This window comes from Trichoplax adhaerens, genomic scaffold (genome assembly GCF_000150275.1).
Source record: "Trichoplax adhaerens TRIADscaffold_12 genomic scaffold, whole genome shotgun sequence".
Classification (NCBI taxonomy): Eukaryota; Metazoa; Placozoa; class Uniplacotomia; order Trichoplacea; family Trichoplacidae; genus Trichoplax; species Trichoplax adhaerens.
Genome location: NW_002060954.1, coordinates 319,575 through 340,169, shown reverse-complemented (window position 1 = coordinate 340,169; position 20,595 = coordinate 319,575). Strand labels below are relative to the sequence as shown.

The window sequence follows — 20,595 nt, the reverse complement described above, 5'->3', positions numbered from 1 at the left end:
GTCTGTTAAAGAAGTTAGTATTAGACAGTAAATTTTCCGGAATATAATCAATAGTAATAACTTCGTAGATAGAATATTATGGAGATTACTAACTGCAGTAAGTTAAAATACGTTCTAGCATCTTACTAGTCTTATAAGATTTTTATTTGTGTGCTTTCGATATATTCTAGGCTTGTAAAACTTTTGACTGTCGATGAAATAGCAATGATTAAGGATCCTAAAGATAAAATTACAACGTTCGTGGTTTATGTTTGTAAAATTATCACGGCAATTATCCTTCTTGAAACCTGCGAAGTTGCTTCATTCATCTTTGATCTTATTATGTTTCGCATTTATATTAACCTTACTTAAACTTCCTTGTATTTTACAAGAAATTTGATCATATTAATTAAAATTTTTATAGAAAACTATATCAAAAAAAGCTCGAAGAATTATTTTACTCTGAGAATGCTGGACAAGGCAATGGCACTACCTTGTTTCGGTTAATTATAATACTCTTGGGTTCTAAATACCTCGCTTTTGATAACAATAATTAATTTTGTGTCCGACTTATCGTATCTTTTCGTCAAGATGCTCAAATTGTGATCGTATTATCACTATGGAAATGCAGCCTTTCATAAAATGCTCAGTAGAAACGTAAGATTTAAGACAAACTTTTAAGGAATACTCTTCAATACATTTATATAGCGTTCATTAATTACTTTTTGGTATCGATTTTTTCTGTTTTAGTACCCATATAGCGAGAAATGGAGACTTAGTTTATCTACATAACAGGTATCAGTCCGGTGTCTTTCATGATGTCGTAGTGCGTACAGGTTTTATCTTTTAATTTTATACATATTAACAATAGTAAGTTTTATAAGGATAACAACACTTTTAAATACAAATAAAGCAATGTAAAGAAACGAATATGAAATATATGCCATAATTCTTATTTTGCTAGAATACATTTTACAATATAGTACGATAATTAACATGTATACGAGTACTACAGTTATTAACTATGGCGCCATTATCGATGCTCATAGAGATCGTCAATGGAATATAAACGTTTTCATAAAAGAACAATATTCAGAACTAAAATGTTGGAAGAAACTATATTGGAGGTAGGAGGACCACGATAATAATATCGCGGAATCAAATCACCAGTTTTACTGTTTATTATTACTATCTATCTTACGAATGTAAGGTGATTAAAAACTATATTCACCTCAGATTTTGGAGTCAAATCAATTACCTACGTTGCATAAACTGTAACGAATTGTTTCCCTGTTCTGACTTATCATGTTGCAACGCCAAAGGCAACGATAACAACAGCGGAAAAATTGCAGTCAGTAAAAAAATGGCTGTATTTGATCCATGTAAAATCGTTCAGGTTAGTTATATAGATATTAAAATCTATTCTGTAAGTACTGAGAAGCCCAAACCAATTAGCCGCTTCATTTATTAATTTAAGTAATGGGCGTAAATATCTATGACTTTTAGTCTACTACAAAAACCAATTCATAGCCTCCGTTCTTCAGATTATCCTAGTCATTCTGACTGTTTCTCGTATTTGATAAACAAGTGTACGGGTCCGTTTGCTCATCTTAGTTACTTAATTAAGAAATGATGTAACTGAAGTACAGTAAATTTTACATTTTTATCCAATAGCCGATGGTTTCAACTGGCTAAATACGATAAAATATTAATAGCTTTTGCGATTTAAACTTTAATTTACTGTCCAAACTGGTATTGATTTCATATTGGCAGCTATTTTACGCTGCTATGCTAGCACAAAACCTCACTAGCATTAGTATTATTACATTATTTACTTGAATGGCTGGCATTGTACATGTTTGTATTTAGATATGTTTATTGTATTACCAGTCAGTTAAAATTTTTCGATGAAGTTCTTTACACTATTCAATTTGACTTGCATCGAAAAATTTCTGATTCATTTCTTTCGGATTACCTATCTTTATAAATACTAGAAGGACTAATCGAATACTATCTTACTTTCTAGTCAAATACAAGACAAGAACATGTTTATTCGCCCACCAATACAGATAATAATAACCTTTTCATGGCTAAGATATGGCAAACCCTTATTAATCACAAGGATGATATCTGCTGTATGAATACCACTTCAACAAAGTACTTAATTTGTTAATAAGAGATTTACTTACATTCACCTTAATAGTTGATATTATAGTGAAATCGAACAATATTCGTTTGGATAATCTAGATTAAATGCGACAGAAGAATAACGAACTAAATTAAAACCCATCATTTAGTAATCTAGCAAAAATTTGAGCGTGAATCGTATATACTGTATATTCCATAGGAGCAGACAGTTGAAATCTAATCCATTTGCTGCAGAAGATTTGTTCAATCAAGGATTAAAGGTATTCGTGTGATCATAAATCAAATATATAAAGTTCTTAAGACTTTTGGTTATAATTATCAGACATTATTGGACTTGTTTTCATCTAATTAGAATTCTGTTTACAAAATTGATTAATTTACTTATTTAAACAAAATTTTGTATTGTTGATAATTTCAGCGGTCTAAAAATGAACATACATCCAATACAAATCGCACCGAAAGAAAGCCTAATACTTTGCAAAATGTAAACTAGCGATATCTTGTGAATTAGAGTAGATTATTAATAAAATCAAGCAGAAAATTGTATGAAATATCGATAATACCATTTATTGTATTTCTAGGTTAATCTCCAAGTCAAAAAGACTGTCTTGATAAATACCGATGATTTTAGTATTAGCTCATGTGAGGAAGATGACAGTGAAAATGGTTAGTATGCAAATGAATCAATAAATTATTAATGACTCTAAAGTAATGTACAGTACTATAGACCTTAAAATAATTGTAATATTATCCATGACTTAATTGCGTTAATGTAACTTAATACCTTCATGCCAGCGACATTTATTAAAATATACTTCCAAATAGTTTAGAATACATCTGAATATATTTATAATTATTTGACAGACGAATTGCATGTGATAAACTGAAGTTTTACTAGAAATCGTAGTTCTTGGTATATATTTTGAGGCCGCGTTCTTCTCATTTCTTTCCTTAGACACTCCGATATCGTGGAAGATTTTAAAAGAGACTAGTATAAGCCTATCAAAGCAGGAATTAACAAAACATGGGTAGGATTGATAATTACATTAATTAATGTAATTAAGATCGCTCTACCAACTACGCTGTGTTATTACAGTAACTATATAGATTACGATATAAGATACCAATGTTAATATTTAAAGGTATTTCTGAAAAGAAATTGTTACGATTCTTGTTTAAGTTTTTGAGTACACTCGTGTATTACGTATTTACCATTGTACTAGAGCATAGTAAATTCATTTCAACTTCAGCGGTAACTGGAACATCGGTCCTTCAGTATGCTTGTCTACTGTTAACCGTATCCAGTAAATACTATATATCACAAACAGTAAGAGTAATAAAAACTGGTTGTAATGTACCGTAGCTAAAGTTGTTAATCTAAAATTAAACTGTAATAACTCTCCTGTATATAAAACTTCGTAATGTTAGGGTTTCTGCACAACATTTAAATCTATGGGATAACGATAGAAATGATAGATGGAATGAAGATATGCAAAGAGAAGAAGGTTAGCATAAGCCGCAGGAGGAAGCCTTAATACAATATAATTTTTTCTGATAGAAATTTAATCTTGCTAGGTTATGCTAATACCAATTTACTTATTGTAATCAACTAATCTATAAGCAATTGCGTTTAGACCAAGATAGATTAAGAAATATTATTCATTGCCTATCATCAAGTTATCATTCAGAAAGTGAGGACGTTAAGCTAGATAACAAGGAGGCTAGTATAATATTCTACGTGAATTACTCTCAACTATTTTCTTTCTAATAACGAAAACTTTCTATAATTTCAAATCTGTTACAGAGTCAAACTGGTTTGTATTATATGATAGAAAAGAAGTTTAAAGCGGAAATTGAAAATATCGCTTTAACTTCGCTTCCAATGGTTCAAAATTCAACAGCGAACAATAGCATTAATAATAACTTGAGGCCGAGGTAAATTAAAATCATAAAATAGGTCTTAAATGTTACAGTAGTACCTGTTTAGATAGGTATTAAAATGCTATTGTATCGCCGTAGTCTGTTTTCCTAAATTATTAGAATTTCATATTCTGGGTATTTTTGTAGTTCCAGATTACGTCAAAAATCATCAATCGGAAAATAATTACGAGAATTTATATCAACTTGATTAATATTCCGAAATTGTACAGGAAAGCAACAGCTTAACTCACTCATAGTTTCGCCATGAAATGCGTCGTTTTCCTAACGAATTTGTTACATGTATGCTAATTCCCTTGCAAGATATTACACATGATATAAAGTAAAGAGTTGTGGTTTCTCCTTTTATTTAAATATATATGTATATACTGATTTTCTATAGTTTGTGACAAACACGAATCACTACTAAATTTCGTTTAGCGAAAGCGGTTTATATTTACTTTTGCTTTTTATTCGCTATTAGATAAAGATAACTTTATCATTATATACTAGTGAAACCCGTGGAAATTCGGCAGAATATACTACGAACTTAAATTAATAGAGTATATTGTAACTCAATTTGTCACGTCACAGTAACTTGAACGAACCCGCACAAATTACTTGAATTAGGTTTCTATGGAAACTGGATAAACATATGACACCATAGAAAGATTAATAATAATCACTTATCGTATACAGGTATGAAATTCGTTGATATTAAAATATATTGGTTAGAATATTGTAGAATCAGAAAGAAATGAAAGAAATATGAATATATTTTAAGTAATACAGTTATGGAAGAATAATTACGCAAGTTATACATCATTAAAGAAATTGGTATAGCAAGTGCAAAGTAGGCATAATATTACCTATTTATTGTTGCAGTTTCATGAGATAGTTGCACATTGCTTCAGCTATTATTTGATTCATTACTATGTAATTTTAGTACACAAAGAAACTATGTTCTACAGCAATAACGTACACTTTTATATCCCAAATTTAGTCCTATATTATATTCGATAACACTTAAAGCACTCAAGTACACACAATATGTTGAGCTAAAGCTACACTAAGCTTTTTCCTTATCGATCATCTCCATTTAACGATTTAATCTTAATGTTGATATTTAAAGTGACAGCGTGATACATGTACAATCGCATTAATATGATTTAATGTTATACGAGTATAACTTGAATTATTCTTGTGATAAATCTATTCAGTGCTTTTGTATATCCAATGAAAATAAAACAGTAACAAAGGAATATGTATACGCCTTTACGTGAAGTGTTATAAATTGATCTCGCCAATTATGATCTAGAGTAGTGTTAATTACAGCGATTTTAGACCTTGGCCATACACTACGAGGCAATTTACACTTATTAAACAGATAATTCAGAGGTCATAAGTAACATATTGACTCTTCCAATAATTAAACAGATAGCTAGCTTGAGATAGAAGAAGCTTTATTAAAGATGCCTGCCAGAAATTAAGCAAAGCTATCTAATTTATCAACGTACGAAAGAGAAGAAGCATATGCACATCTCTTATACATTTCAAGTAATACGTGTAAACATGTTTATCAAATAGAACATAGTAGTCAACGTATAATATCCAGAAGTAACATCGTAACAACACACTAAGACCTTGTTATTCACTGCAATATCATAGTAGGCCATGCTTCAATAGTATTGTTGTGTGTAAAATAATAATGATGGCAATTGTAATAGTACTGTGCCGCAGAGTGCAGCAATAATAATCTTCACATTAAAAGCTTCACTGCGCGAGACTATAAGTTGATAACCCCGTGCCTATGAGTGATGATTCTTGATTAACAGCTAATAAAGATATAGCAAGTATGATAAAATGTACACCTTGATGCCGTACTGCACTGTACATTGTCAGTATGCGATACCGTGTACCAAAATTTTGTAGGACGGCTGCATAGGAGTACATTAACCTACTTATGTCGATTAAGTATACCTCTAGGAATCTAGAATGATTATTAATTAATTAATTTTAATATATAATATATCGCACAAAAAGTCTGTATATTCATTCATGTTTACTGTCTAAAAGCCACTAATATCAAATTGATAGCCTTAACATTTATCGGCAATATTAGTGCAAACTCCTTTGAAAATCGCTACCTGTATATAATCTCTCAGTCTTAGTTTGATTAGACGGAATTTAAGGGTGATATTTTGAGTATCTAGTATTTAGTACTAGCTTAATTAAGATAGGCGATGATTAGATTTTGTTTATAACCTAGCCGTTATCATCTAATGAGCTAACGCAAGTTATCAGATATACAGCGCTGTACATCTACATTGATAGAATAGCTATCTATTTAAGGATATCTTTCGAAAAGTTGTCACTACGGCAGTTTTTAATATTTTATTGTATGTCCATAATCCACTTTCAAAAACTACTGAATAATAATGTTCACATTGACACATACTGAATATAAGTTAATGTATAATAAATATTTTATATACGCGTATCATATTAAAAATTTTCTTGATATAATTCTAAAATATAAAGAGAACTAGTTATATGTCCATTCTTACCGAATCTACAGCATTTAATATTTATATACAATATAGCTATATCTTTATTTCTTAAATTAAAAATTAGTAAGATTCAGTAATTCAAATTCTTAACTTCGAGTATTACAGAGTAGATATTACACCAGAAAAATAATAAGAAAAAGGTTCGAAAATCTAAACCATACTTCGAACTGTATATGAGTAAAAATTTGAAATTATCATGCTATTAATCTTTCAGAAATTTTTATGATGATAAAATTGCTCTAGACTAATGTATATATATATATATATTATATACGACAAGCCTTAAAATTAGGCAACTTATTCAGGTTTAATCGGCTTGTCTTGATACATTCTTATTTGACCATCTAATTCTTTCAATTCTTGACTTAATTTTTCATTAAAATGGTATATTTGTTCTATAATGGCAATATTAAAATAATCGAGAAAATGACGTACTTAGTAGACATGATTAATTTAATGGTAAAAAATATACTTCAGAAGGAAGGAATATTTTTTCTTTTCATTAACTGCTTGACTACGTACGGTAATTATTGTAACGAACTGTAAATCGATATCGAAAGTCAGTACCAAGAAGACTAATAATATTGCATATATTTGATATAAAATAACGGTGAGTAGCAAACTCGATACGATATAAATGCAGTACACTGGTATACAATATACTTTAAATTAATTGTGTGGACTCACGGTAACTTTTTCATTCTAACGTGCGCCGACAATCACAAAAAGTAAAATTACTATAACCATGACAGTACAGTATAATATTTTATCCCCGTTTGTAGAACGGGTATAGTGCTAGCTATATAAAAAGTTGATATGTGTACAGTCTCAATACAAAATGCAAGTGGCAAAGTAGAACTAGATTCAAATCCAATCGTGAACCAAACGTGGAAACTTAATGACAAAGTTTGTACTACAATGTGTATGGCTTTTCTGACATACAAATTAAGATCAGTGCTCAATGGCTAAGCCACGACAGTACTATATACTTCGCCAAGAAGCAGATATCTACATATATGATTGAATCAAATACATATCATCATAGTTGGTCTCACAGATAATTAAATCAATACCGAAAGCTTTGAGTAGGCTCACCTGGATGCATCGTAGATGTAACAGTTGTTGATAATCCAGGCTGTCTAACAAAAAATCGATTTTCTACTGTTCTATGAAGTTGTTTTGTAATCTGATTAAATCGATACATCCCATAATAACCCTCTTCTTGTTTATCTTGACTTTTACTAAAATGTTTTAGATAACAGATTGTATTAATAGTTTAGTAATACATGTAGAAAGGAAAAATCTGGGGTATGCATTTACATTCGTAAAAAGTTGCACTGTGGTATTAATAATACTACTAATAATAAAGCATACGCTAAATTTTAAGCCCTCTTCCATATATTTTGTACTATATATTAAACGTGTCGATTCCAGTATCGAAATAAAACAAATTTAAAATTTTTTATTATAAGACACTTGTGCTGCTTACTACAGTGACTGTGGAACTTGCTTCTTGGGTATTTGACTCTTCTTAATCTCCCATTGCTCAACTGAACCGTGCTTGAATGCTTTCTTTGGTTCTATGATCATACGTATATTATAATATAAAAGTGAATATGTTAAGTTAAGAAGCCTTTATAGGCAAGTAAAACCTGCATAAAATATTTAAATATTACTTTCATTACATAATTTTCTAGATCAAGTTTGCTTAAAATTAATTTACTTTTATGTTTGTAAGGATTGACTATGTCGCGAATGTAAGAGAGATCGTATAACTTCATGGCTTCAGGAGAATTTCCGTTATTAATGGCGTGATTTTGATTAGCTGATGACGATACTAATGTCTTAACAAGAGCAGGATTAGATGACATGATTTTTCCTTCAACATCGTGTTGCCTTTGCTGAAGGGGCCGATCATTGCCCTCTACACTTTTCCACTGGTGATCATTTGATATAAGCTTCTGTCTCGGAAACGTTGCAGCGTAAGAAGAGGATGTTTGTGAAAATGCTCCATCTCGTGGAATGTTATGATCCTGAGTAACAGATGCTTCAACGGTTTTCAGTATTAAATTAGAAGGTTCCATCGATTGAGGTACACGCGAATCAATAATGTGTCCACGGTCACTTATTGCCAATTTTTCCATTGATGAATCAATAGAATTCTCAAGTTTAGAATCTGGATGTTGAAATTCCTTTAATTTTTTCTTATGATCTAAATGTAGCTGGTTATCCGAAAAATGAGTGGTACTGTGGTATGACTTTTTATTGTGTTCGTTATCATCACCCACATTGTTTAAAGATGACATTCTATTAGTAATTTGAGGTAAGGGAGAACCTTTATCAATAGATTCGTTAACTAGCTTATCACCGTCGTATTTGTCTCTATGATCAGGTGAGTGACCTGGGGTATTTGATAAAATCCTATAGTAGAAATTTTTTACAAGGATATAAACACACCATTAACTTTAAGTTAAATTGACGAATGATACTATGTTTAGCCTATAAGGTAGGTATATCATTAAATTGCAACTCCAAATGGATCATCGAAGTAATACGCGCATTTATGATAATATCCAATATCGTAATAATTCTATCTGCCAATCCTATCACTTGTGCAGTCTATTACTTAATTATCATGGTATCATTTGAAGTTCATACCCTTGAAGAATCCTCAATTTCTCTATCATAGAGTTCTTTTCTTCCAGAATATTTTTTTTTTCTTTCTGTTCTTTTCTAATTTCCTCTCTTAGCTTCATGATTTGTTCTTTATTCTTGCTATCATTTTCTATTAAAGCTTTCTTATCATCCAGCAGTACTCGATTTTCCTCCCTTAAATCCAAAATGTCTTCTCTATCCGTTGAATTTCAACAGCATATTAGTTACTTCTACTAATGTATTGAATAACGCTATCAAAGTCTATAAATTTGTGTATGTAATTAATGCGTAGTCGCGTAGACATGATATAACTACTGTAATTGGGCATATATCCATATATACGCGTATACATATATAAAATTAATATGTAGTGATACCGTACTGTACCCTAACATGGCATTATGCAGATTAATATTTTTAGAGATAGTATGTATCAGATATGTATTCTTCATACAGCAATGAGCTGGATAGTACTTTGGTACTTAACCTATTTCAATAAAGTTGAGCTCATACATAATAACCACTACTGAATGTTAAATATTCAAACAATTTCCTTACAATACTTTTACGGGCTACAAGTATAATATTCACCTCAACTTCTGGTTTTCAGCCAAGAGTTCTTGTAGAATATGAGCCATCTTCCGATCCCTAAATTAAACATAGCAAGCGCTATAAAATTCTGAAATAGCCAATGCAAATGAAATAGTAATCTTCATTCAAATCTATAAGATTTCATTCTTAGCTTAAATTAATATCAATAACAAACTCTCTATCTGACGTTAAGAAACTATCCATCTATAACATTCAAACAAGTATGCCATCAATCCTACCGGTTGTAAGATTGTCTCCCTTGCTCAAGTTTGTGGTATTTTTCAACATCTGGTGCTATTTTCAAAACTCGATTTTGTTAATTGATTTATTCATTAAAACAAATGATATATTTATGAACGAGTAAAGGTAAGCTCTAAGTGGATCTCATATTTTTTAACTATGGTATCAGTATAGGATAATTAGTAATTAATCCATGACAGAATTAAATATTAGATACATGTAATATTTAATGCTGCGCACTCCGAAACAATGAGAACATTACATACTGCCAATTCTGCTAAACCTACCGTCTATTCAAATCGCTTAGCGAAACAATTCTACGGCTAGTAAATGATTACGCCCTTAGTAGTTCCACTTTTCTCTTTTAGAGAAAGCTTCAATACACTATTTTAATAATATTCATTCTTATTCGTAAACTACATGTAAAAAATCTTATTATGAAAAATCTATCGTAAAATGGTAATTTGCAAACATTTTGCTTTAATTATTGATACTAGAATATACTAAAAAGAACAAAATACCTTCTATACTTAAATATATATCTAGGAATCTGCTTCAATTTAGATAATCTATTTAGTTTAAGGTAAAACCGTAAAAATCGTACGGCGATGTGTTACCAGATGACGCTATGTAATGGGTTATAAATATTAAAATTAACTCCGATTTTGATACGCACCATTAATATTAGAACAGTCCTGAATAAGCAGTTGAGCTTTTGCTTGCAATGATGTTTTATTCAATGGTATATTTTCGTATGATTCTTCTAAATTATATAATTACGAATTGGAAGTCTTAGAATATGCTGGAATACTAAATTTTTTACTACTTTATGTGATAAAACTTTTAATTCGCTAACGAAGTAGATTATTTGAGTGACCTTGAGATTCCGGCGATATATCCAAGTGTGCCGCACGTCTTGGAGTCTCCATGGTTTCTTTCCCAGCAGCTACTACGGTAATTATGATTATGATAGATATTATTAAAATCTTAGCGAGAATAATGCACTTAGATAATGCTAAACATTTTAAGTATTAATCCTAAAACTGAGCTCACTGCTATTCCTGGACCCATGCCAATTATTTTTATTGGAAGATAATAACTGACTTTTGATCGCTTGAACTGTAACATTTTCGGAATCAAGTTCTTCCACTTTAAAAAGACTTGAGTTAGTCTTAATGAGTAAATTTGTTGTAGTTTCACAAATAAATGTTATAATGTTTTAGTCGACACCTTAGAAATACCTCTACTTACCGTTAGAAGCACTTTGATGATATATCTTTCTGCCTTCCGTGACTAGAAGATTTTGTTGTTTGCTTTCAGTATCGCTACCTGTATTATTATGATAACTAACTGACGTCAATATTTCATCATAATTTCAAAGATTGTAATTCAATAAAGCATGTCTTAAAATTTTTATGTTTACTTACCATATTTATTCGTAATATTCTGTCTCAGCTGTGATACAGTTTCATGGGACGGTGCTGTTTGATTTACTGTTATATTTTTATTAATTTATTGCATAATATAGTAATAGTAACGACTTAATAATATAGAAACTTTAATTTCATTTACAAACCATCTTTACAGTATCTATTACTCACTATAGTCGTTGGAGAGCATCGGCTGCCTTAACGAAGTTTCGCTTTGTAATTTGGTTTGTTTATTTAGAATATTTTCTTGTCTGTACTCTGAGAAATAGTTATTAATTATAATTGTTTTTTAAATATTTCCTAAAGATTTATAAGAGTTAGAAACTATCGCTCCAGCTAGACATTCATACGAGTATACCAACCATTGCCGTTAAGGTAATTTTGTTGATCGGATTGGCGTTCTGTGTGTGATTTGTCATAATCCGAATATTCCTTTTCCGGCATAATATCTGCGAATGTGATATTTAAATCTTTTAGTGTACAGAACATTCTGGGTCCCTATACATCTGCTAATAGTACACTAACAAATAAAGAGTTCGAACTAAGCTTTAAATGAAATGACTCAGTGTGAGGGAAATAACTCAGTTTACAATCACCTTTTTATTACAAGTCTTCGACATTTACAGGATTACGTATCATGTATCGGAAGACTGCAACTTATATTAATATGGTATGTACTTTAATAGCTCTATTAATTCTGTTGATCTCTACATATTTTTGAATGCTGCAGTTTTATACTTTGCTGGCTATTATTTATCAGTGATACTATGGCTCTTACGTACAGCTAATGTTGTCTAACATATCATTAAAAAATAGTAAGATAGATTTTACATACTTTTATTATATGTGTGGGTATTTTCTTCAAGCTGAGCTTCACCAAGTACTATTTTTTGATGTGCCGATTGTTGAGCTTCTGAATTAATATCTACATCAATTTTATGATAAAAAACTTTAAACAGAAGATTTATGATCAAATTCTACTATTTAGCAATTGCTAGCAGGATTTACTTTTATTGTTCTGATTTTTGCTTTGGTCATATTGAGGTTCTTTATGAGATAAATGATCCAATACTTGTCGGGTTTCTTCTCGAATATCTGTAACATTATACTTACTTAGTAAGAAGTGTTTTAAAATCATCAAAAACTAACGTAAGCTTTATATTTGACTCGTTCTTGGTTAGATTATATACGGTATTTTTGTTGCTGTTAAGAAACTAGATATCGTGCATTACGAGATACATGGCGTGATGATTAATTAATTTTTGGGTAATATTTGAGGTAATTACATCGGTATAACCATTACATCATGCCATGACGTAAGACATTTTTAGATTACTGATGAACCTTACTTACTATTGAAATATAACTTACTTTTATCATCCTGCTCATTGAATTCATTACGTTTATCTGAAAGCTGATGGGTTTTACGTTGCTTATTTTCTATTAATAATATTAAATTTTGATTTGATTTGCATTAGTGAAAAGTTATTAATAATTCGAATTTACATCTAAAACATACCAGCAATATGGGTATCATTACATTGCGTTAACGTCACAACTTGATCTTACAAAGGTGATGTTAATCGTTCACGGTCTGTTATAAATTAGTCTATAGTGATTCATGTACATCAATGATAATTATTATGTATATAAGAAAGTCTTAACGATAAGCAGTAGCTATTCGTACCACATCCAATGTGTTAAAATGAGATTATGTAGTGAATTACTAAGACAAGAGTACAATGTGATGCAGCATCACGCTGTAGCTTAGCATGATGTGTGGCTTATGTAGTGTTAACTATTCTTGATGAAGGCGAAGACAAGATGCTTAGGAGTAGATAGCGTTTATTTACAGCTAGAGATATGACTCCTTGTTTAGTGTAATTATCTAAATTTTGTAATTTTTACTAAATATGAGTACATAAAAGAGGCAATATTTAAGACTGTGAAAGCTATGTACGAAGGAGGAGAGTAAGCGAAGAGATATTGTTTAGATCTGATTTTGTTACTCGTTGATAATTTCAGTTTTATAACTAATAAATTAAACGTATAGCCAGATCTAAAATCTGTTTTAGTATTAATTGCTACATCCCAACAAAGGATAATAAGCAATAGCAATGCAATCTACGTGATAGACTTTGACTGTCTGTGTCAGACTGTCATGGATAGGAAATGGAAGTTATGGGGTCAGGACTGTGTCGGAGGAACTGGGTGAAATTCTAAACTGGAAAGCTAGTATGATTTAGATAGCAGCACATGATATAAATTCTTGTAATTGTTCCTATTTTTTTTTTAGGGTGCTAAAACGACACAATAACGATTCGTAGTAAAACAAGGGAGATGTTTACGGGTATAAAGTGCTAGATATACCATGGACCCTTAAAAGGACTTCTAAATCGTTTGTATGAAATTTGACGATGTGCAGTAATTTACGTCTGTCAGCATCAGTTAGTTGATATCTCTAAAATTTTAATACTATCAAATTACTATCGCATTTAAAACATTTTTTAAATATTATAGGTATCTCCCATTTAAGTAATTCACGGCAACTCGTGTCTCATCCAGGAGATCTAGAAGTCCATGTCTATGTGTATTTATACCTTATTCAGCCGCAGTCTAATCTTAAGAATGTGTCTTGTACAATAAGTATTATAGCTATTGCAATGCTACCCAACGAATCAATGTACAGTAGGTAACTAGTTAGATCATATAACAGCCTCCTTAGATAGTGTTTAATGGCAATAGTCTTAAATAAAGGCAGAATTAGTAAGCTTACTAGGCGGAGTATATCTGTATCTATTGTCCCTTCGTTAATGACTAAGTAGAGAACATAACGATAATTATAATTATATAATTATAATCACTAGGAAGTTCGTATGTTCTCACCGGAATTTTCTAAAGGATCTTGTCGGTGAAATTTGTCTTGAGAAGTAAATTGTTTAGTCTTCTCTTTATCATGTTCTATGCCAACCAGAATAATAAAAAAAAAAGGTACAATTGAGTATCTTCATCCTTAAAATTATACAAAAAAATGTTTATCTTGCTAAGTTTACGTTTAAGGTTATTCCTTTCGTATGTAGAAGGATTTTGAGACTTTAATTGGATTTCAGCCTCTTTAGATAAGGAAGTCACTTTATGTATGCTTTCAAGTTTCTTATCTAAATTAAAGCTATCATTTTGTCGAATATCATTTTGTGCTTTCATTCCTTGATTTGATTCATGGATGAATGGACGTGACTGCAAATTACTTGGACGATCATTTTTTTTGGCTTTCCTTTTAACCTTTTTTCTTTTAATAACCTTATTCCCTTCCTGTGCATTGATAGCGTGGTTATCCTGAGATTCCGATATTGTCTTGGATTTCGTTATATTTTCTACGTGCGAATTTTGTAAAATTTGATGGTGCGGTCTTGGGTGAGCACTGTTTTCTGCTTCTAAAATATCACGACATGCTTGCACGTCATCATCAGATGCAGGCGATATATGAGTATTTCTTGGAGGTTGATAGTCATGGAAAGATTCAAGTATTGGACTTGTCGCTTTTGCGGATACGATTTTGCTATTAATTTGATCTCTGATTTGATCATTACGTATTTTATAATGGTAATGATTTGAAGTACCTTGCTCTGACATGGTACCTATAGCTTGATACTCCTTTGCGTCATGATAACTATCGCTCTGCTGCCTTCTTAACGATACATTTTCTATCCTGAGTTTTTTTAATTGCTGCTTTAACGCTACTATATACTCGTCTTTTGGATCCTGTAATGTTTACACAATTATTTTATGAAAACAAAGAATTTTATTTCCTTAGCAATTGCTAGATAAATTAACTTATTATTTAGAAGAACACCATAAATAGTTATGATGGATTCCGTAACGGAATGAACGAAAATTAATAGTTTTATAATATAGGTATAATAACTGTGGGTAATGATTTATCGTGTTTCTGAATGATTGAAAATTTTTATTGATTTTCACAATACTTCTAGAATTTCATGAAATTATTGTAGTAAACTTCTATTAGACTGCTTGCAATATGATTTATCTTATTCAATGGTTAATAATCTTCTTCATATGCTAAATAGATCTCTAATACAAATCCTATCTATTTATAGGAATAGCAATTTTATACATACCATGTGCACTTTAGGAAAATTTTTAATTTTCTTTGTTCGGTTGGCATATCGTAAAGAATTTAAAGTTTCGCTAACGTATTGTGAAGAAGGTGCTATACACGCAATCTATTTGAAACATAGGATAGAATCATAATGAAACAATTGAACTCATTATAGGTGTAATCAATTCTGTTAATGTATCACATTCGTTAACTATAAGATCAATAATATTATTTAATATACCGATCCATCAAAAGTTCATATACTAATAAATGATGTAACAATTTAAGAGCTGGAATAAACGTAAATAGTATTGCATGTCAATTAAAGGTAAATCAAGATACCCAGTGTGTAGATGTACAGTATATCATTCCGAAACATAACCATATCAAAAAAGTTTTTAATTGGTAGAATATAGTCTGTGAAATTATATTCGCATACTAAGATTTATGATAACCCTTACCATTAGCGTTATCCCATTGCCACCAAGACTGTCCGATAACAGTTTGGTTAATTTACTTTCTCTATATGGAATATGACCATGCCGCTTGTTAACGTCACTCAATGCCGATATACAATTACCTAAGCAGATAATTTCATTATAGCAATGTATAGCAGATCATTTCATATTTCAAACGGTATAGATGAGAAATTTGAAACATTATACTGTAATAACCTAGAGTTAATAGGCTTTTATTAATATTTCCCGCTTCTGCTAAATTTTCTCCTTTATGATTTTCTGCTACCTTTTCACTACCTGTATACAATAAAGAGTAATTTCTAAAACGATTGCGTTACAAATTGAGAAATTTATCTTTTAAAGATAGCTTCATATTTCAATTTACAGCTTAATTTCACGAATATACTGTTCACTCATATTACAACTAAAAAAAAAATAAATGTCTAGATATAATATTCTAATAAATTAGCTAAGATTAGAAAATGTTCAGTAAATATGTATTCGCATACGTTATTAACAATGCCAAATTACCTGCCAAGTCTACAAAAAACAATTTTCCATGCTTCGTTAAACATGGCTCATCAAGATCTTCAGAACTGACCTTGGGTAATAATGACATTAATGAAAAAAGTCGAAATTAATTACAAAATCATCTTTTATTCTTCTGAATTTAATCGTTCCAGAAATCTCAAACTAATTCGATCATATTGCTGATCACTTACGACTTCGCTATCAATATAAATTGTTAGAATTGCATGACTGCGACTTGATCGATCATTAATTGCATTGGATCCGATTTGACGATGTCTTATACCTGTTTACAAGGTCACAAATAAAATAAAATAAAATAAATAAAAATTCGAGTGAAGATTTAGTATTAACTATAAATTTTGTGTCTGCATCATTACACGAGTCTCCTAAACATTCTCCCTACAGATTACACCTTAGATAATGAAAACTTTACCTTCCTCAAGGACTGCTATTAAATCATCAACTGATTCACATTCTAAAACAAACGCATTTTCTATGTAAAACCCACTATCAGCAGACCAACGAACTTGAAGGGATTCAACAGTTGTCGAAGGATTAAGTAAGTCTTGCACCTGCCAAATAAATATAGATACAAAAATTTAGATGAGAATTATCGTTATGAGTAAATTAAATACGAATTTTAAAATTATAGTGACAAATAGTCAACTTTAAATCAATCCTGATTGAAACTAACTTGCTCATTATAAATTTCTACATATGATGCTCGGACTTGATACTGAATTGATGGGTTCTTATCTATTTTCCCGTAAATATACTGAAATGCTCTGAAGGATAAATAGGGTTGGATATATTGCCTTTATGTCAACTCGTTGGGTGCTGTAACATTTAATCAGGTTAACATCGGATATCATACAATATCATATTATCCGCTCACCGCTGTATTAATCCTTGTGATTCAACTTCTAATAATAAGTCATTCTATTATAAGTAAAGATAAAATTTTAGGTTAAGAATTTTATGAGGATATTGTCACAAAATAGAAAATAAATTTCACTGTGATAGTAATAGCACCGTTATTAATAAAGAAATGAAATAGCCCAACACTATCGCAATATCATTCTACGTAAGATGTTTGAGTAAGCTTTTGCTAACTATAATACTGTATATCAAAGTACATATATACTTGTAAAAATAATATGATTACAGAATCACAGTAAATAGTAACTGCATTAATGTTTGTAACTATCATCTATACCCCGGTAACTGGTCCAGTCATGGTAAAAGTTTTACCAGAGCCCGTCTGACCAAATGCGAAGGCGGTACATGAATATCTATGCACACGTAATCCAGTTAAGAATTAAGGAGCTTGTAAATTCAATACGCTCATTAACAAAATGCTAACAATTCATATTTCGAACATTAAAATTGTATTAAAACGTGAAGATATCAGATAATGAGTATTACCAACCCGTCTAAAGCTTTATTAAGTAGCTGGCAAATTCCACATTGCTGGAAGAACTATATAAAGTTAATAAATTTATTACAGCGGTTAAAAAGTTATTCATCAGTGCACTATAAATCAGCTATTTGGTTCATACTTCTTCTTGTAAAACATCTGCACGAAAGACTTTACTGAACGTAAATTGTTTATTATCTTTGTTCGTTTCAAGCTAAAACAGAATTATTCTAGATTAACTTTATAATATTAGCTAGTAGAATGCATGTTCAACTTTAAAGATATAATATCGACAGTAAGAAGCGGTCAGATAGATCTGTAGTTATTTAATGCAACTCTATTATGGATTTGGTAACAGATTGTCCTTGATAACGCACAACTATAGTATCATTTGTTGCTTGAGTAACTTCTTTGGCTCCGTTTTCAATTTCGCTTTTCATCATAGGGCGGACCCTAAAATCCGAAATAATAAAGAATTGTATGACAAGTTTGCTATTTATTATCATCTTTCTGATCGGGTCTTTTGGCTTTGTATGTGAATTATGAGGAATCTGAAAAATCGTATCATTATTATTCATAGTGCGTACAGTCAAATTTAATTGTTGTGATATGATTTAATTTATGGGATTACTAGGTAAAGACTCGTTACACTAAAAATACTAAATGCGTGCATAATTAGGCCATTAAGCGGGCAAATATTAAGTGAACTATGTAATAGAGGTAAACAAAAACTTACTGTATCAGTGTTTCCAATATGATACTGGTAGTCCAGTACCTTAGATAGACATTTTTTGATAGTGCAGTAATGTAAAGCTTACTATTGAAATTTATAGAAAAATTTTCGTATTTATATTTCATAGCGAACACTTCAGGTCCTCTATCTGAATGAAATTGCAATAGGAGTCGTACTTATATTATAAAAAGGGAGTATGTCATCTTATAATGAAATAGAAGTAAATACGCATATATTAGCTTATTATATTTAGATAAAATTGTAGCTCGAATTATATTTTGTATCATGAAGTAAGAGTATCTGTGTATTGTTATGCGTGCATGATTGCATGGAAATAAATATATCCTCGTATGTTGTATGCTGCCATTAACGATATACAAAAACATCTATCTGTTCTACATGAATCAAGAATTAAGTACCTGACATATAGTAATCAGCTAAATATATATATGTGTATTATCTCTGCATAACTAGCTATATAGCTAACTAGAGTATAAGTTAAAGTTTGCAAAGTAGAAAGGAGATAGAGCCTAGTTGCTAAATTATGAATCTATAAATTATATTTAGAACCAACTAAACATATGCGTTGTACTGTCTGATTTAATGTTCATAGCAAAATTTAAGTACAGAACATTAACGAACGATGCTAACCGAACCACGACTTCAATATGACTTGCATTCCCTTCAACGTCATCGTTTGCATCTTCATTCCTATTTTGAAATAATATTTGTAATTGTGCTAATTCGTAGAGTAAAACTGATTGAAATAAGAGCAATTATAATGGTGTAAGTTCGATGCATAATAGGCCAAAGCATTTTTACTTACCATTTTCCGTTAGCTTGACCATGATTTAGTACTATTGAATTTGAGGAAGATCTACTTTTATCAGTGATTGAATCTACTCTTACTACATGCTCAGGTTTATGAGCGCTATTGAATTCCGTGTGATTAAAATCTTTACTTGTGTCTCGTATGGTAGACATAATTCTCCTCGAAACAGGCTTATTATTAACAGGAAATTCGACATCAATCTGGTTCACAAATATTCAGTCAGTAATTGAACTTCTTGTGGATTATACAGTTGCAATTTTTTACACATTATATTATATAAATCTATGTTACTTAATCTATCTATAGATATCATAAATTACAGCACTCTAGCGGCCCACTGAGATATACGCGTAATTTTTAATTAATATACTTAATTATTAAGAGTGGTGCAATGCCGTGATATTGTATTTGCGATCATTGAAAGAATTCCACTAGGGTAGTTACTATCTCACTAGAGTTATCATCTATTGTATCTAAGGAGGCATTTAAAAAGTTATCATATATCAATTTTGATAGGAAAATTGACCTATACCTATTCATTCCGCTCAAACTTTTATTTTTAGCGTTAGATATTGAATTACTTATCGATATTTCAAACCGATCGAATGCAGTATTGGTACTATTCTAGATTGTTTAGATTCAGGTTAAGTACTGTACTTTTTTAGTTATTTTTAAACGACTTTAACTGCATGGTTTAAACAAGTCTAACAATATTACCTTCGTGTTGTATATATTTATCTTTAAGTTAACTGACATGGCTACACTTTAATATTTACCTTATAAGCTGCTGCAGAATAATATTTTGATTCGTTCTTTTGTAATTTACAATAAATACAAGTATATACTAACTTGCAGTATCATTAAGATCTGAGCTAATAGTGGAAAGAGCTAGATGAAGCCTATGCTATGCTTAAAGCGATCATAATACTGCTGTTCATGAACATAGCTATGATGATATTATCGAATGAAAATAA

At 30.6% G+C, this 20,595-nt stretch overlaps 4 protein-coding genes across 4 annotated transcripts; 1 reads left to right on the top strand and 3 right to left on the bottom strand.

The window, feature by feature from the left end:
* Window positions 1–975: 975 nt before the first annotated feature.
* TRIADDRAFT_59709 (uncharacterized protein) lies at window positions 976–4,759 on the top strand (the record flags this gene model as incomplete). The annotated part of the gene is made up of 9 exons (XM_002115822.1): window positions 976–1,106; window positions 1,216–1,375; window positions 2,006–2,136; window positions 2,327–2,387; window positions 2,709–2,793; window positions 3,083–3,155; window positions 3,556–3,632; window positions 3,960–4,062; window positions 4,744–4,759. The coding sequence occupies 9 exons, from the start codon at window positions 976–978 to the stop codon at window positions 4,757–4,759; spliced, it is 837 nt and encodes a 278-aa protein (XP_002115858.1).
* Window positions 4,760–6,911: 2,152 nt separating this feature from the next.
* Window positions 6,912–9,907, bottom strand: TRIADDRAFT_59708 (uncharacterized protein; the record flags this gene model as incomplete). The annotated part of the gene is made up of 6 exons (XM_002115688.1): window positions 6,912–7,009; window positions 7,710–7,855; window positions 8,104–8,194; window positions 8,338–9,035; window positions 9,273–9,464; window positions 9,861–9,907. The coding sequence occupies 6 exons, from the start codon at window positions 9,905–9,907 to the stop codon at window positions 6,912–6,914; spliced, it is 1,272 nt and encodes a 423-aa protein (XP_002115724.1).
* Window positions 9,908–10,951: 1,044 nt separating this feature from the next.
* On the bottom strand, window positions 10,952–15,163 carry TRIADDRAFT_59707 (uncharacterized protein; the record flags this gene model as incomplete). The annotated part of the gene is made up of 11 exons (XM_002115687.1): window positions 10,952–11,049; window positions 11,352–11,429; window positions 11,528–11,593; window positions 11,702–11,788; window positions 11,893–11,979; window positions 12,366–12,455; window positions 12,902–12,970; window positions 13,901–13,991; window positions 14,307–14,347; window positions 14,417–14,491; window positions 14,584–15,163. The coding sequence occupies 11 exons, from the start codon at window positions 15,161–15,163 to the stop codon at window positions 10,952–10,954; spliced, it is 1,362 nt and encodes a 453-aa protein (XP_002115723.1).
* Window positions 15,164–15,590: 427 nt separating this feature from the next.
* On the bottom strand, window positions 15,591–19,637 carry TRIADDRAFT_59706 (uncharacterized protein; the record flags this gene model as incomplete). Its single annotated transcript, XM_002115686.1, has 15 exons — window positions 15,591–15,638; window positions 15,670–15,774; window positions 16,112–16,230; window positions 16,325–16,405; window positions 16,640–16,709; window positions 16,831–16,922; window positions 17,073–17,211; window positions 17,334–17,424; window positions 17,535–17,578; window positions 17,856–17,931; window positions 18,069–18,118; window positions 18,199–18,270; window positions 18,434–18,509; window positions 19,441–19,546; window positions 19,616–19,637. The coding sequence occupies 15 exons, from the start codon at window positions 19,635–19,637 to the stop codon at window positions 15,591–15,593; spliced, it is 1,191 nt and encodes a 396-aa protein (XP_002115722.1).
* Window positions 19,638–20,595: the final 958 nt, after the last annotated feature.